Genomic DNA, 13,860 nt, shown 5'->3' with positions numbered 1-13,860 from the left:
TATTTAATGGCAGTCCCATGTTTTCTGAATCTGATCTCACTCGGGGTACCCAGCTGCGTTTGACGGATCCCAACCAAGACCACCAGGCCGTGGATCAGACCCAAAGAGTGTAGGCAGGCCTTTGGCACTCCTACCAATAGAGGGGGCCATGTGTGGCCTTAGTTTTGTCCAAAGTGTATTGGGGCCTCCCAGTCTGTCCTGGAGGAGGACTCTTAGAAGTCACAGAGGGGCTTGGTTCTGGAAACTTCTACAGAAGCCTGACCAGCTCAGACCCGTATTAGCTCAGGAAATCCCCACCAACTCCCCGCCCCAAGCATCTACTTTCTCTGAGCTGCTGCTCACCCTCCTGAGCCTCTAATGCCTCTAAAGCTGCTGGGGCATCTGTCTCCACAGCATCTCACCTGCTTGCCCAGCTTGGCCTCTCCTGAGGCCCTCCACATCTTCCACAGCCCCAGGCAAAGCTTCACTGCCCAGAAAGGCCACTCGGCCTCTCCCTTCCACTCTTCCAGCAGATGATCCCAGGGTAGTTTATGCAGCAAATCCTCTTTAATCTTTAATCTAGGGTCCTGCACGAAGGGAACCTCCTGGCTCTCCTTCACAGCTTGGCTGGAGGTGGGGACTCTCTGACGTCCACCTTAGGAGGTATACAGACGTTATGGACGATCAGTAACTTGGACATCAGCTGGGTTCAATTCCCACAAACCTTGTGGACTCTCCGCGGTAACTGTTTCTCTCCAACCCATGGGGTAAACTCCCCTCTCCCTCCAAAGGCTTCTCCAGGGGGTGCCAGGTGGGCCCTTCCTTTTTCTTTGGGGACTGGCTCAAGCCCCCGTGGTGCCGCGCCGCCTGGGCAGGCCACTCTTGAGGGGCTCAGGGAGAGCCAGATGACCAGCGAAACCCTGCCCGATCGCCTCTCCGCACCCTGCCTCTGAGGGTCGCGAGCTGCAAGGCCCACCCGCAGGAGAGCGCAGCGGCCGCAGGCTCAGCCCGCGCGCGCCCGCTCTCCGCGGAGGTGCAGGCCCCGCCCCGCCCCGCCCCCGCCGCGGGCCCCGCCCCCAGCCGGTCCGCTCTCCAGGCGGCGGGAGGGGGCTGGCGGTGCGGCGAGGTCGGCGCGCAGCTCCGGCCGCGGGTCGCTCGGGCGCTGTCCAGGCGGAGCCGGCCCGGCCCGGGCTGCAGCCATGGTAAGGCGGGCGGGCACGGGGCAGGGCCGGGCGCGCAGGGCCCGCTGCTCCCGGGCGGCTTCTCCGAGACCCGCGGCGCTGCAGACCCGGCTGCGCGGGGCTGGAGGCGCTGTCGCCCGCCGCGGGCACGGGCAGGCGCTGGTGGCGGACGGCACTGCGTCGCTGCTCCCAAGTTTCTCCTTCTGATCCGAGCGGACACGAAGTGGGCCCCGGCCCCCGGGATGCTGCCCGCTTCTTGGACGAAGGGGTGGGTCGGTGCAGGGTCGGGAGAGGGCGGCGGTCGAGACGCGCAGGTGGGCTGGGGCGAGCGAGTCCGGCAGGAGCGGAGTTGAGGGTCCCCGCCCTTGCCTGGGTCAGCTGTTACATGGGTGACCCTTCCTCACCCCCACCTACCCAGGGCTCAGGGACCAGCAGCAACTTCCTTTGGAAAACATACACAGGAGGCTCACAAGCACTGCTGCCTCCCCGAGAGGGCTGGTGAGACGCTTGGGCCCTCCTCCCCACCGCCTGGCAAGGGGCCGCTCCTAGGCCCTTCCCACAGCACCCTCTGCCCACGGACCTCTGAGAGAGAGCGGCCCAGCCAGCACCCCACATCCCTCTGCCCCTGAGATAGGGACCCTAGGGAATCTTCCTTCTGCAGCATCCTACCTGTCCCCCCGCCCCCCCCCCCCCCAAACCAGGTCCCTCTGCAGTGATGGGGGGTGGAGGGAACTCATTCCTGCCACCTGCCTGTGATGGGCGGAGAAGCAGTAACCGCAGCCCGCCTCTCTGGAGACCCCCAGGTAGGAAGTGTCGAGGTTTGACTGTGAGGGTGCCAGCTCTCGTCCTGACCTCAAGGCCAGAGCCTGCCACAGACACACTGTGCTGGGTGTCAGGGCCTTCAGGCCCTGTGCCAGCTTCTGCTCCCGGTCTGGAAGCCCCTCGCCTTTACCCTCTGCGTGGGAGGCCCAGGCTGTTTACGGCAGTGGGAGATCTGTCGCTAGCCTGTGGGGCAGGATGTTGGCTGTGGGCAGCCTCCAGAAAGGCGCTCCCTGGGCCCTGTGGAATCGGGAGCTTCCAGGTCTGGACAGGCCAACCTTTTGGTCTCTTCTCTGTCAAGCTGTGTCCAGGCCGAGGCCCAAGTCTTGGCCAGGAAGTCTGGGTGACACTGTGACCTTCCCCAAAGGGGGGTTCCTGGGAGAGGCCAAGTGGTGCCTGCCTTTATCCCTGCCCGCATCCTTCTCCCCACGTGGGGACAGACAACTGATGGTCCCGGGGTGGGAGCCGAGGGGAGCTCTGACTGTTCATAGTGCCAAATGTCCCTAGTGCAGGAGGGGCCGAGGGAGGCTTTTTCTGCCACACATTAAGTTCAGTTCAACTGAGGTCTTGGGGCTTCAACTTGGCTGAGTTGTAATTGGCCTGTTCCTCTGTAATTAAAGACACCCTGTCACGACCAGAGTCCTCCGCCTCAGGTCCCTGCCCTCAAGCCAGCCCCGTCCTTAGGCTGACGGGTTCGTGACAAGCCAAACTTGTCTGGGAGGGTCTCTTTGTGAGAGGAGATGAGGGACCCAGGTGCTTGGGAGACCAGTGGGGAGAGCTCCCCAGCCTGGGAGCCCCCCAGGAGGGCTTAATTGGCATACAGAAAGAATGACCGGCTCACTTTAATAACCATCCTGTGACTTGAGCTGTCCCTTCTCTCCCCAGGTTCAAAGCAGCTTGAGGTGTACCTGTCATCTGGGAGTGCTTGCTTTCCTCAGCCTTCCTGGGACAGGGAAGGGCCGCTCACAGTTGGGCATTAAGGCCCTGAAATTAAGACACTGTTCAGAGTCACAAAGGGTGTTTCTAGCCAAACCGGAAACACTGGCCTGCGGTCTGCTGGTCAGGTCTCCACGTGCACAGGCCCAGCGAGGTCCCGCTCTATGCGTGTCCTGCCTGATCAGTTACTTGGAAGCCTCTGGGATGCCAGCCTCTCTTCCCCCTGAGGTCGTGCCCCACAGAGACCACGTGTTAGCTGCTGACTCCCTGAGAGTGATGGGGGGATGGAAGGGATTTGGATGAGTTGAGAGGGCAGGTATCCTAGGATGGGAGGCGTCTGTGTGGCAAAGGCCCCTCTGCGCCTGGGGCCCTCCGCAGGGAAATCTCTGACGACGATTTCTGAAGGTAGTGCAGTTCTCTGCTGGGAGGAACCCACAGCGACACTGGGAAGAAAAGTGGGTCCATTCCCATGAGAACCTACATGCCGGGGACGGTAGGACACCCCACCCTACTTCAGCACTGCTTGAAGTTACGGTGAAAGAGAGAGGTCGGAATCCTTTGGGGATGAAGTCTCCTGGACCAGGTCACCTTGAGGACAGGGCTCAAGCCCCCGATAGGCCTCGGCGTCCTTGGGGGTTAACAAGAGAAGCCAAGTGGATCAGGAGCCTGCAGACGGACTTGGGAGGCTGCCGCTGTGCCCACCAGGGCAGGCAGCGGGCAGGCATCACAGGGGAGCCAATCAGAGGAGGACGGGACTGCAGAGGAAAGCAGCGGTCCCGCTGCAGCTGAGCTGTCCTTGGAGGGTGGGAGCCAAGGGAAGGGAGGAGGGAGGGGGTGGGGAACGACATTCCACAGGCTTTTTTGGCCCCTGACAGAGACAGGAGGGTCAGAGAGAAAGGGAGAGGAGCAAGTCAGGACGCCGGGTTACAAGAGCACCAAGACCAGGCTGTTTCTGTGCGTGAGGAACTTTGCCTGGCAGATAAAATTAGACCTAGAGCTTGCTGACAGGGAGTCTGAAGCGTGGGACATGGACCGTTCCCTGGGACGGCAAGGCAGTTCTGTCCCCGAGGAGAGGGCTGAAGCTGGGGTAAGGCTGCTCCGGGAAAGGGTGGACCTGCCTCGTCTTCCCCCTTGCGTTGGCTGGATCGGGGCTCAGAGGCAGAGAAGTATTGGGTCTGTGGCAGAAGGATTGGCTCCGTGGCAGAGCCGGGGGGCCGATGAGGCCCCTGGGGTCCTGACCCTTTGGTTGGAGCTCCTGTGGGTCCCTCCTGTGCTCGCTGGAGGGCGAGTGGTGCTGGCGGCTCTCCTGGAAGGTCTGCAGGAGGCTGGGGGTCTCCGTCAGGGCCTTCCCTCCTCCCTGGGCTGCTGCCCCTCTGCTCAGCGCTCCTGGTGGAACCAGGCGGAGACAGCCTCCTCTCTCCCACCCTCAGTCTGCCCCCAGACGGACTTCTGGGTTCCTGTGGGGCTGTGCAGAGGGACAGGATTTCCCCAAATTCCCCAGACTCTTGGGCTGCCAGAAAACAAGACCTGTCACATACACTCCGCCCGCCCCCCACCCGCATCCCTTCCTCATTGCTGTATGATTAATCGTCTGAGCTGGGACACTTTTAAGAGTGGAAAGTGGCAATTCTGCTAGGACAGCAAACATAAACCAGGATGAACGGTCACCCCACTGGACCCCAAGATACTGTGGGTGAGAAAAAGCCTGTTGGGTCAGGCCTGCCTCAGGACGTCTCTTCTGGCCACTTGGCTCCCACACGCTGGTTCCAGTTTCAGGCTAAAAGACCCCTTTTCCTGTCCAGGCAAGCCCTGGAGACTGTGGCTCTAAGCCGGCGGGGGCACTTGAGAGGCTATAGCCCAGAAGTAGCTCTTAGGCGGCTTTTCCCTCTAGCCCCCTTCTAGTCCCTTCCCTCTGCAGAAAGCTGGCAGTGCGTAGGACTGCATCCCTCAGTTCTTCCCGCCCTAAATGGGAACCTGCTGAAGACAGTGGCTGTCATATCTCCCCTGACTGGGACTCCACTGTGGTCTGGGGTAGCCCCCACTAGCTTGGCCGATTCCCAGGGGGTGAGTCAGCCTGTGAAGCCGGCCCTTGTCCATTGTCTGGGGGTGGCACGTGGGTATTGTGAGGCAGAGCTGAGCCCAGCACCGCCAGGCACTCCACGAAGGGGGCCGGCCCCCAAAGGAGAGAGGAAGCTTCGGGGTCTAGAACTCAGGGTCAGAGTAAGGGGGACGTGGCCTGTCTTCCCAGCTGGAGATGGTGGGGGGACAGGTCTCCGCAGAGGAGCCAGCCACTGTCTGCTCCCCCCACCCCCGTGTGCTTCACAGTTGAGACCAGACCCCCTCCAGTACTGCCAGCTGAAGCCTAGCTCGGGGCTGGGGGCAGGGAGCAGGGAGCAGCCGGGGCACCTCCGCCTCTACAACCCTCACAGCTGGGGGCTGTCCGCAGTGTTCCCCCAGCCTCCCTCACCCGGTCCTTCCCACCCTCACGAGCATCAGGTGGCATGTTTCCCCTTCGCCCCTGGAACCCAGGCTCAGGGTCTGGAATCAGGGGGGCTCAGGTCAGCTGCTCTGGGCTCCGGGAGTGAACACCTCCGGGAGAGTCGGTTCCCGAGTCCTGGGGCTCAGGGCTGCAGTGGCTGGAGTTGAGGAGCCCCCTGCTGGCTCCTGAGTCGCCCGGGGCTAGAGGCTCCCTTCTCCCCGCCCTGGCTCCCTCCCGCCTCCCGCCCCTACCCGTCCTGGCGGTCTGCGCTCTCCTTCCGTCCTGAGCCACGTTCTCCTCTCCGCTCTAAAGCCTCTCTCTGCTCCACTCATTCGGCCTGGCTTCCTGGCCTCTAGGGCAGTCCCTGGCCCTGGCGTGGAGGGGCAGCCTCGACCAGCACCCTGTTGCGAGGGAGCATCCAGACCGGAGCTGTCGGGTCCCCAGAGCGGTTGCTAGGGTGCCAGGGGCGGCTGCTGCTCCCTGGGGTCTCCTGCTGTCGTGGACCCTCCGGCCGGGAGGCCTGTGAACAGGGGAGGGTGGCGAGCGCTTCCTCTGGCTTGGCCGCCTGTGCAGCTTCCTTCCCTTCTAACCACACGTGCTTTCCTCTCTCCCTCTTGCCTTCTGTCTTGCTCCTTCCTTCTTCCCTTCCTGCCACCGACCCGCCTACCCCACCCCGCCCCTGCCCCTCAGATCAAGCGCTTTCTGGAGGACGCGGATGACGCAGAACTGAACAAGTTCGTGACGGATTTCCCAGGAAGCGAGACCTACCACCCACCAGAGGCCAAGACCTTGGTGCCCAGGCCCCAAATCCAGGAGCCGAGGCCCCAGGCTTCAGACCTCTGCCAGGATGACCTGGAGTTCAAACCCCCCTCGTGGCCCCAGCCCTCTGACAGCCAGCAGTACTTCTCTGCCTCAGCCCCCCTCAGCCCCTCAGCCCGGCCCCGCAGCCCGTGGGGCAAGCTCGATCCCTATGACTCCTCCGAGGTAGAGCCTCCAGCCCCCTCCGTGCCGGGGAGGGAGCCGAGGGAGCCCCAGAAGTGTGTGTCGCGTGTGTGTGAGTTTGTGTGTGCACCCACACGTGGCTGGAGACGCGCTCTGTCCTGTGTTGGCCCCAGCTCTGTGGGGCCACCCCCGCGCCCCCCATGCATTGGAACCCAACAGTGTCAGCAGGGACAGGAGCCCAGCTGGTGGCCCCACCTGGGGCCTCAGAGGAGTGTGGCAGTGATCCTGGAAGGCTGGGCAAAGACCAAAGAGGCAGGGAGAAGGCTGGCGTTGGGTCCTGGGGTCCTTCGGCCCCTGCCCTAACGCACTCTGCTTTCTCGTCGTCCCCCAGGATGACAAGGAGTACGTGGGCTTTGCGACCCTCCCCAATCAAGTCCACCGGAAGTCTGTGAAGAAAGGCTTTGACTTTACCCTCATGGTGGCAGGTAGAGCAGGGGCCGGGCAGAGCTGGGCAAGAGGCGTTTCAGGTGGGGATGGTCCGTGTGTGGGGGGGGGGTATGGGTGTTAGTTGCTCAGTCGTGTTCGACTCTTTGTGACCACATGGACTATAGCCCACCAGGCTCCTCTGTCCATGGGATTCTCCGGGCAAGAATACTACAGTGGGTTGCCATTCCCTTCTCCACGGGATCTTCCCGACCCAGGGGTGGAACGCAGGTCTCCTGCATTGCAAAAGGCTTCTTTACTGTCTGAGCCGCTGGGGTATGGCCCGGGCAGGAGAAAGCAGCAAGTGGCTGGGCCTTTTTGCAGAACAGCCAGAAGCCGTAGGCGGCCCAAAGTCTGCATCCTTTGTGCTGTGGGGGAGGGGGCAGTGACGAGGTCCAGAGAACCCTCAACCCTCAGGGTCCTAACATTTGCCTTTTGCTGTGTGACCCTGGGAACCCCTTATCCTCTCTGGGCCTCACTGGCTGGATGAGCTCTCGTCTTTGCTTGCTTCCAGCTCTGCTGTGTTTGGGTTAGTCTCTTCCCAGTGAGATAGGCAAGAAGCTCCCCCACAAACCCAGTGGGGTGGCCTCCTGGTGACTGCTGTGTGCCTATCCTGTCTCCCCCGTCAGGAGAGTCGGGCCTGGGGAAGTCCACGCTGGTCAACAGCCTCTTCCTCACGGATCTGTACCGGGACCGGAAGCTCCTCAGCGCAGAAGGTGAGGGAAGGAGCGTGGGGACAGGCGGGCAGAGCTGACCTGGGAAATGGAGCTCACTCGGGGTCTGGGGGATACAGGAAGCTGCGGCTTCCTAGAGAGCCTGCCACGTCTCTCCGGAGGGCTGTCCAGCCTGGCAGCCCACCAGCCAGCTCCCTAAAGACTTGGGTGCTGAAGCAGGGCAGGGGCCAGAATCCTCTCTGACCCCCCAAAGGATTCCAGGAATCCGAGAAAAGAGGCCGGAGCAGAGAAGAGCCTGGGGCCGGAGCCAACAGCCACCGGCATTTCCTGTGTTGGGAAATGTGCTCTTCGCTGGTTCCCAGAGAACAGACAGGCCCCGGGCAGCCCCAGGGGGCGGGGAGGGGGCAGGGAGGGTGCTGCAGCCTGGGCAGCAGAGCTGGTTGGGATGGGCCGTGTGGTCCCAACCGGGCAGGTCCTTGGCCTCGCCCTGGCCTCAGTTTCCCCCTTCTCCAGAGCGTATCATGCAGACGGTGGAGATCACTAAGCATGCCGTGGACATAGAGGAGAAGGGCGTGAAGCTGCGGCTCACCATTGTGGACACACCAGGTTTTGGGGATGCCGTCAACAACACAGAGTGGTAGGTCTGACCGAACACAGACCCTACCCCCAGCCCACCCATTCCCTCCGCAGGCACACAGAGGTGCAGACACACCACTGATGTCAGGAAGAAGGGGTGTGTGCCCTCGAGCGTGCCCCTGCCCCTTACTGGATGGCTGTCTCCTCTGTCAGGTGAGAGGGACAGCCTTGGGATAGATGACCGCTAGTGTTCCTTTGACTCTAACCTACAGTTCTAGAATAGGGGTGAGGGCACCCCCCTTTTTTGAGGGAAGAGCCTCAAAAAGCAAACGTGAAAACATGTAGCAAAGGACCTGACATATAGCAGGTGCTCAATAATGGTCCCCCTCCCTCCATCTGTTCCTTTCACCAGCAACATTTTAGGTGCTACAAGCAAGTTATTAAAGGGGTGAGAGTGCGTGGAGGGGTAGGGGAAGGTGAGAAAGAAGAGGCAAAGGGAAGGTGTGGGTGGAACTTTGTTTAAACTCCAAGCACCCTCTGGGCTACTTGCCAAAAGAAAAGTGGCTACTTGCCACTCCCCCCGCTCCGTTAAGCTTCCCTGGTGTCTCAGTGGTAAAGAATCTGCCTGCCAGTTCAGGAGGGTTCAATCCCTGGGTGGGGAAGATCCCCTGGAGAAGGAAATGGCAACCCACTCCAGTATTCTTGCCTGGAAACTCCCATGGACAGAGGAGCCTGGCAGGCTACAGTCCATGGGGTCACAAAACTGTTGGACAGAACTTAGTGACTAAACAACAACACCTCCCCACCTCCCCAGTCATCCCTGACATTTTTTTTTTTTCAGGAACTAGAAAGATGCTTAGATAGTGGTCAGACCTAAGGGAGTAGATGAGAGGAGAATGGGTGATAGAAACAGGGGAAAAGGTGGTGGTGCCTTTGTTAAGAACATTAGGTAGGGTGGTGCTGAGACTCCTGGACTGAGAATTCAGATCCTAACTCAGCATTTAGTAACTGCGCGATCTTGAGCAAATGACTGCACTCCCATTTCTTCAGTTGAAAAATGCTGGCTTTACCAGTTGATCTAAAAATCATCTCAGAAAGATGCATGTAAATGTGCATTGAAAACTGTAAAGGGCTGTGTACATTACACTCATGGATTTAAAGACGATAATTGCAAAATAAATTTGCAGGATCAGTGCAAAATAAAAGTGCGGGGTCCCTTGTTCAAAATGATTAAGAATTTCAAGATGGCCACAGCAGAGAGTAAACCAGATGTGGACCCTCTGAGTGCGGGGCCCGCGTGTGACTGCACAGGTCACATGCCCAGGAAGCTGGCCCTGGATGGTTGCCTCCCAGACTGATCAGGATCTCACAGATCCTTCTGTGACCTGAACGCACCTCACATGCTTTATCATTACAACAGTACACTGGTTCATCTTCAACTTCTTGATCCAAGCCTTGAGGGGGGGGGGGGCCACTTTGTACGTTCTTACCATAGCGCTGTGCTAATGCGTAGTACATGGTCTCCGTAAATACTCCTGCTGGTCTGAGGTGGCCTCCATGTCATCACCCTTCCTAATCTAGGAATATGTCTCAGCCAGCTGATTTGCCTTGAAATTCTAGCCCCAACCAATGCCTGTTTCCTGCTTTAGCAAGTATCGCTTCCTCCTTCAATCAGTCTACTTACTTCCTCTGACATTCCATAATGTAGTAATAATTCCACTTGCCTGGCACCTCCCAGTTTACAGTGGACCTGCACATGTGCTCATTTAGTCAGCCAGCAGGAATTTCTTGAGCACAGATTAGGTGTCCAGCCCATGCTGGACATTTTATGGGATACAGAACAAGTATGAATAATCCTTGTCACTGGGAAGCTTACAGTCTAGTGGCAGTGGGCGTGGGAGAAGGGAGGGGGCAGGTTCTAACGTGTGTCAGTCAGGCTAAAACTTAGGTTAGTAAATGGGTCAGGCAGTGTAGTGGCAAACACACTGAACTAGGAGTCAGAGCCCAGGGACTTGGATGGGTAGAGAATTTGCTGGCTAAAATGATCTGGATTAAGTCTCTTAGCTGCTCTGGATTTAGCTTCTTCATGTATAAGATGAGAACAATGATACTTATAATGTTCATCTATCAGGGCATCTATCGGTGAGGACAAAACTCAATAACAGCAGAGCAAGAGACTTGAAAACTGAGGTTCTTGAATATATATATTGAACATAGATATGGATGATATATACCATATATGTATATGACCTTCATGTGTGGTGAAGGGAAGGGAGAGCAGTGTGCATTGGTGTAGTCACAGAAACCTTTGTGGAAGAGCTGGTTCTTGGACATGGCTTTGAAGGACGGAGTGGGCTTGGAGAGGTGGAGGAGAGGCTGGACCCACCTGAATAAAGGCCCTGAAGTTGAACTGTGAGCCTGACTTAGGGCTGCCCTGGCCTCCAGTTGGTTTTCACTGCATCTTGCTAGTCTTCCTGCTTTGTTTGGTCACCTGGGCTCTCTTCCTCTCATCACACTAAGGGTTTAACGACCTCTGCCCACGTGCCTCGTCTGATTTTCTATCAGGATGTTTGAGATGTACCATGACCTACTCAGGTACCTCCCTGAAGATGCAGTAAAGCAAGTCGGGGAAGAGCAAAGTCGTGAAAAGTCTGCCCAGGGCGTGGGCTGCTCGCAGCCCCAGATCTCACTAGGCAGCGCTCACTTGCAGTTTCTCTGCTTGTGTTCCCTGCCTCAGCTGGAAGCCTGTGGCTGAATACATCGACCAGCAGTTTGAGCAGTATTTCCGAGATGAGAGTGGCCTGAACCGCAAGAATATTCAAGACAACAGGGTGCACTGCTGCCTGTACTTCATCTCGCCCTTCGGCCACGGGTATGGTCTGAGCCTGAGGCTCCTGGCCCCACCAGGTGCTGCCACGGGGACAGGCCAAGAGCACCCGGGGCAGGGCTGCCACTAGCAGGTGGTTACGGGTTCCTGTTCCCCAGGCTCCGGCCATTGGATGTTGAATTTATGAAGGCCCTGCATCAGCGGGTCAACATCGTGCCTATCCTGGCCAAGGCGGACACACTGACCCCTCCTGAAGTGGAGCGCAAGAAACGCAAAGTGAGGGGAGCTGGTGGGGGAGGGGAGCAGGTGGGCTCCTGGAAAGGTTGGAGTCCCCCCCAGATCCATGGGCCCCTCGTGTGTTTGCCAGATCCGGGAGGAGATTGAGCACTTTGGAATCAAGGTCTACCAGTTCCCAGACTGTGACTCTGATGAGGATGAGGACTTCAAATCACAGGACCTGGCCCTAAAGGTGGGGCCACCCCAGGGATCCCCTTCTCAGCTTGTTTCTTCTGGGCGGAAGAGGGAGTAGAATTCTGTGTAACGGGGAGGGGCTCTTGGGGTGGAAGAGGACCCTGGTTTCCCAGAATGAAGCAGAGGAAGATGAAGATACAGTCACAAAGGAACAGGTGAGAATGGGGGTGTTGAGAGACACTCCTAACTTCTTCCAGGAAAGCATCCCATTTGCTGTCATTGGCAGCAACACTGTGGTAGAGGCCAGAGGGCGTCGAGTTCGGGGCCGGCTCTACCCCTGGGGCATCGTGGAAGGTAAAGCTCTGAGCTTGTGACCAGGGTATCTCCTTGCCCTCAACGGGTCTCCTCTACCCGTGCCCCTGGCTGACCCCTAGCCTTGCTGTGCAGTGGAAAACCCAGGGCACTGCGACTTTGTGAAGCTGAGGACAATGCTGGTGCGTACTCACATGCAGGACCTGAAGGACGTGACGCGGGAGACGCATTATGAGAACTACCGGGCCCAGTGCATCCAGAGCATGACCCGCCTGGTGGTGAAAGAGCGGAATCGCAAGTATGGCCAGAGGCCGGGACGGAGCCGGCAGGGGCGGGGTCCCAAGCGCCGCCGCGGAGGAGACCAAGCCCCTCCTTTGTTCCGCAGGCTCAGTCCAAGCAGGTGCTGGGGTTCCCGTAGCCTCACCAACCTCCTTTCCCCCTTCCCTTCAGCAAACTGACTCTAGAGAGTGGTACGGATTTCCCCCTTCCTGCCGTCCCACCAGGGACAGATCCAGAAACTGAGAGGCTGATCCGAGAGAAGGATGAGGAGGTGAGGCTAGTATAGGGTGGTAGGGGTTGCCAGCCTGAGAGGACCCCTGTTTAATTATAAACCCCATCACACCCCAGGGCTACCAATGGCCCGACGGAAGGGATTAGAGGTTGGGGGTGGGGTGGGGGGACGTCCCTAGATCTGTAGGACTCTGAGAGGCCCCACTTTGATGCGTGTGCCTGTTCCAGCTGCGGCGGATGCAGGAGATGCTGCACAAAATCCAAAGACAGATGAAAGAGACCCATTAGCTGGCTTTCAGCCCTGAATATTTAAACGCCGCCTCTTCGTCCTGCCTATGTCAGCCCCTCCCAGCACCAGCTCTGCTCAGGCCCCTGCAGCTACTGCCACTTCGCCTTACATCCCTGCTGCCTCCCCAGAGACTCAGAGGAAATAAAGTTTAACAAATCTGTAGGTGGCTTCCGGTGTCACTGTCTGTATCTTTCCCATCTCATGGAAACCAAGAATTTGAAAGGTTGCTGGAGGAGGGTGCTGGATTCTGGCTTTTAGTAGGGGCAGGAGAACAGGAAAAACTTTCCCCTCCCATAACGAGTTCAGTCCCTGCCCATAATCCAGCCTGGCCAGTCCATCTTCCCGACGCTATCTGTCCTCCCTCTGTTATCTGGAGCCCATCATCTTTCCCACATATAGTACTGAGAATCCCATAGACGTTTTAGAATTGATACCTGCCCTCAAGAAAACATGGTATTAATTGCATGCAGCCTCTCAACTTCATATTTCCTCTGTTTGGGGGGAAAGGGATATGCAGAATTAAACTGCACCCTAGGAAGCCTGTGATAGCGCACTGAACACACGTTGAAACCCCTGTAATCACCAAACACTATAGTGAGTGCTGGGAATGGAAAAAGTAGAATCGTCGTCCTGTAAGAATTCAATATTCATTTAACAAATATTTATTAAGCATCTGCTAGGTTGCGGACTCTATTTTAAACCTTGGGAGTTAACAGTGAACACAGGTAAGGTTCCAGTTCTCCTGGGATTTACTAAATACGGAGTAAAAGCTCCAATGTCCTTTGCAAAAGAGAAGTGAAGACATTGTGGCCCGGGGACCTGATATTAAAGCTTTCAGGTCCACTCTAACTGAAGCTGTCGGTTGAGAATCTGAACCAACTGTTCTCCATTTCTGTCGGGTTGGTGGTATCTCGGCGCCAGAGCGGCCTCCAGCGGCCATCCTCCGCCCTGCTGCCAGCTCTGGCTCCCCTGCGCAGAGAGGAAGGGAGGTGCCAAGAACTGCATCTTCAGGGGAGTCCGACTCCCCACACCCTTTACAGACCAAAGGGTCGCAACTCGCTCGTGGCAGTCTCAGCCCCATCTCTCAAGTGAGAGAACTTCTCAAAACGGAAAGCACCATTCATTCAGGTCACGAACAGGGCGGGCTCGCCGACGCAGAGGGAGGGTTGGAGGAAGACGTCAGGGTGCGGAAGAGGAGACTCTTAACCTCCACCAGTCGAAGACCGAGACGGAGCCTCAGGCCCAGACCGTCCCCTTCTCAGCATTCAGAATCTTTCTCTCCCTTCGGGCTTTGCGACGCACGACCGCAGGGAAACCAAACGGAGAACTGGATAAAGCTTAGGTGCCGCCCGGGATTTCTCTGAGAAGTACCCCTGAGGCGGGCTGGTCACCGGAAGTGGCTGTGAAGCCCGGGCCCCTACGAGGCTCCGCCCTCCACTGCG

The 13,860-nt window shown here is 58.2% G+C and overlaps 1 protein-coding gene across 6 annotated transcripts; it reads left to right on the top strand.

Annotated features, from left to right (window-relative positions):
• Positions 1-1,075: 1,075 nt before the first annotated feature.
• On the top strand, positions 1,076-12,580 carry LOC133056836 (septin-4). Of its 6 annotated transcripts, none has more exons than XM_061142636.1 (12): positions 1,076-1,181; positions 6,085-6,378; positions 6,728-6,821; positions 7,449-7,535; positions 8,007-8,130; positions 10,807-10,941; positions 11,055-11,172; positions 11,264-11,365; positions 11,565-11,661; positions 11,755-11,917; positions 12,070-12,169; positions 12,358-12,580. In XM_061142636.1, the coding sequence occupies exons 1-12, from the start codon at positions 1,179-1,181 to the stop codon at positions 12,415-12,417; spliced, it is 1,377 nt and encodes a 458-aa protein (XP_060998619.1). In that variant the 5' UTR covers positions 1,076-1,178; the 3' UTR covers positions 12,418-12,580. The 6 variants fall into 6 exon arrangements, with proteins under 6 accessions (XP_060998619.1, XP_060998621.1, XP_060998624.1 ...); XM_061142635.1 differs by lacking the exon at positions 1,076-1,181 and adding an exon at positions 3,795-4,002; XM_061142638.1 differs by lacking the exon at positions 6,085-6,378.
• Positions 12,581-13,860: the final 1,280 nt, after the last annotated feature.

Source organism: Dama dama, chromosome 5, assembly GCF_033118175.1.
Source record: "Dama dama isolate Ldn47 chromosome 5, ASM3311817v1, whole genome shotgun sequence".
NCBI lineage: Eukaryota > Metazoa > Chordata > Mammalia > Artiodactyla > Cervidae > Dama > Dama dama.
This window is presented reverse-complemented; position numbering and strand designations above follow the sequence as displayed.

Excerpts from the sequence above, each read along its gene's own strand:
- LOC133056836 (XM_061142635.1), top strand. The coding sequence starts at position 3,943 with ATGGACCGTTCCCTGGGACGGCAAGGCAGTTCTGTCCCCGAGGAGAGG. Across the intron at positions 11,366-11,564 it reads CACAGGACCTGGCCCTAAAG|GAAAGCATCCCATTTGCTGT; the intron begins GTGGGGCCACCC and ends AACTTCTTCCAG. Across the intron at positions 11,918-12,069 it reads GTGAAAGAGCGGAATCGCAA|CAAACTGACTCTAGAGAGTG; the intron begins GTATGGCCAGAG and ends CCTTCCCTTCAG.